Consider the following 3179-nt stretch of genomic DNA (forward strand, 5'->3'; position numbering starts at 1 on the left):
TCCGGAGGTGTGGAGGTGGTTGTTTTTGTGGTTATAAAATAATAGACTTTGTGATCCCATTGCATCCCTATAAATTTCAATCCTATATTACAAACTATTCAAAAATTATTTAGGTGGCCTGAAACTTTTGGTAGGCACTGTATAACACAGGTTTTTTCGTTAGGTGGAATCATTATCGTCAGAAAATTCACGTATTATAAAATCGCAAGGACAATTTTCTATAAACAAATATAATATTTGTCACACACACACACACATACGTACACGCACACACGCACAAACACGCATACACAATATAATTCTTATGGAAGTGATTTTGATTCTTATTGACTTTCAAAGTCATTCGTTAATTCACATATATACCTACTGTTGTGCACATTTACAAGCATAACTTTTGATTTTATATGAGTAATAGGAATGATTTTACATCTTTCGAAATTTTCTGACTTAATTTTTTTTATATGCGGTACCTTGAAAGGGTCGTCTTCAAATAAATTAATGTTTGAAATTTTCAAGTAACATTTGTTTTCACTACTAATTATGTCTACTATTTGTCCAAAAATGGAAGATTCCAATTTCACTACAGAATCTTGTGTGCGTTTTGTGCGCGTGTATTTAATACTATGCAAAACTTTACCTCTATATATACATTTTTTATATAATTTACAAAGCTTTCCGTCAATTATGTCAATAGATCTTTTACCAACAAACAATACATTATTTTCTCCATAATCGAAATATGTCGATAATCTCCTAAATGTAAACAAATTCGAACAGAAATCTCGAATTTCAACGGAAGAATATTCAATATTCCCTGTTTTGAAATGAAACATTTGTAAATGTTTCCTCGATATTTGTTTATCCATTCCGTTTGGCCCATTGACAAATTGCTTTAATTTGTAAATATTGCTCTCAAATGGAAACGTTGAATTTGACCAAAGAGGACCAGTTTTCTTTATTGAATGAACAACATGTAACAAACTGTGAACATTAAAGGTCATGTTATTAGTTCCATACATTATTTCATAGAGTCCTGTAAATTTTAAAAGGTCACGTTCACATTCGACTAATTCTCTCTGACTAATTTTTGTTTTTAACAATGTATAAAAACTTTTAACTAACAGAGAATAATGCTCCAAAGCTTCATCTTTGATAATTCCTCCCAAACATGGTAAACTATAATATAAAACCCAAGATTTAATCTCAGAAGCCTTCCATTTGCCACGATCTTTTAATGATCGTGGAAGTCTGTGTATATCATGAGTGGGAGTAATGGTTAATAAGCGTTTTTCAATGGCTTTTATGTCGGAATGGTTGAGCTTGAAATTACATTGCGTTTTTGTTGATGTCCATTGTTTATAAATTTGTTGATCTACACCAGCTAAAAGTCCATGTAGATAATCGAAACTAAAGGACCAAATCATGTCTATTTGTGGAATTATTGATACAGAGGTTTTACCTTTCACACCTCTCTCTGAGATTTTTTTTGTTGAAATTACGACTTGAACATCTCTAATGTAATTCTCTTTACTTCGTAAATCTGGATCAGTTATTTGCATTGGATACCTGATTCCTGAAACATCCTTAACGTAAACGCCAATGTGGTAGCACCATGAACAACCGTAATATCCATTAAACTGTAATCTATTTTGTAAAATAGGCCGACAAACGGAATCTACACTGAAAGCTAGAGGACAAAATTTGACGACAATTACTTTGTTATTCAAATTTGTTGTTACAATACCCTCTCTGTATAAACGCAATGCTTCTTCGTTGAATTTTGAAAAGTATAAGCTACATAAATCACTGTTAGGTTCTTTTGTTGTTGTTAACATCCCAGCAAGAAGAATAAACTTAAACCTACTTTTAGGTGGTAGAAAATTTGGAAGTATTTGAAGTGGCCAAAATCCTCTTTTTCCGCTTTTTGTTAGTGGCGCCCCATCGGTACTGACATTGTACGTTAAGTATATGTTTTCATTATTGATTTTTTTATACTGTTCGCTATCATAAATATCTTCAACTGATTCATTTGATTTATTTCGATTAATTGAATCTTGAAACTGTAGAATTTCTTTTTTTATATCTTGGTTTTTAACTAACATTTTCAATTGGTACGTTAGATCTATTGACATAAAGTAATTCTTTGAATTAATATTTATCTCACTTTGTGTTGAACAGTTCAAACAAGTTATTTTTTTTCTAGTAATATTTTCGTGAGATCCAGAGTATATAATCGTCTTATTACAAATATCGCAATAATAATGATATTTTATTTTATCGTCTGGATGATCAAATGTTTGCTGAAACCTATACTTGGATATATTTACTTTTCTTGACGCAGGTCCTGCTAATAATTTAATCATATCGATTAAATGTTCTCTGCCAATATCTGATAACTTGAACCGTATTGAAAATGCCATAGTTAATGTCATAACATCTCGCACGGTCAGTTGAGAGGCTTCGAACATAATGATGTCATCAAATGGCTCATCGTCCGTGTTTTCTGAGTTATCATCACTGTTATTGATATCATAAGATCCATCGTTCGTATCATAATTGTTTGAACTGCATGAAAAAGATATCATTAATAATTATGCATACACACACATACACGCATACGCACACGCACGCGCACACGCACACGCAGACAGTAAAGAGAGTACACCAAAACAGTTTTCTATTTTTATCAATTTTCATGTATTGTAGATAAAACAAGTAGGAATAAAAATTGCACATCCAGTATTCCCATACAGCACAGAAAGTAAAAATAATTTTGCTGGAACGTTGCAATGTTGAATGTTGAAGTATAAATATCTTTTCTACGTTGAATCTAGGTTAATGTTTGTACATTGATTCTTTATGTTGCTGCAACGTTAAAACAATCTTGAACAAATTATTATTTTTTGACACTCAAATAGATACTTAAAAAAGGTATAATTATGAAATGTATATACAGGGTGGGGAAAAAGTACCGGACCGGTGAAATATCTCGACAAATATAGGAGATACGGAAAAATGTTTCAGACAAAAGTTGTACGGTTTTAAAAGGGCTATATAACGGTAAAATAAATTTTCGAAAAAAATTAATTTTTTATGGTTTATGGAGGTCGCCGTCATTTTTTTAAATGGAACTCCCTATTGTTCATTATACTATTTTATTCTACTAATTAATATGAACT

The 3179-nt window shown here is 31.2% G+C and overlaps 1 protein-coding gene across 1 annotated transcript; it reads right to left on the minus strand.

Moving 5' to 3' along the window:
- Window positions 1-39: 39 nt before the first annotated feature.
- Window positions 40-2745, minus strand: LOC105566468. Its single transcript, XM_012020496.1, has one exon. It carries the CDS (start codon window positions 2583-2585, stop codon window positions 324-326), a length of 2262 nt encoding a protein of 753 aa, XP_011875886.1. The 5' UTR covers window positions 2586-2745; the 3' UTR covers window positions 40-323.
- Between the last annotated feature and the right edge of the window lie 434 nt (window positions 2746-3179).

Source organism: Vollenhovia emeryi, unplaced genomic scaffold, assembly GCF_000949405.1.
Source record: "Vollenhovia emeryi isolate VEMERY1.0 unplaced genomic scaffold, V.emery_V1.0 DF943210.1, whole genome shotgun sequence".
In the NCBI taxonomy this organism is placed as follows: Eukaryota; Metazoa; Arthropoda; class Insecta; order Hymenoptera; family Formicidae; genus Vollenhovia; species Vollenhovia emeryi.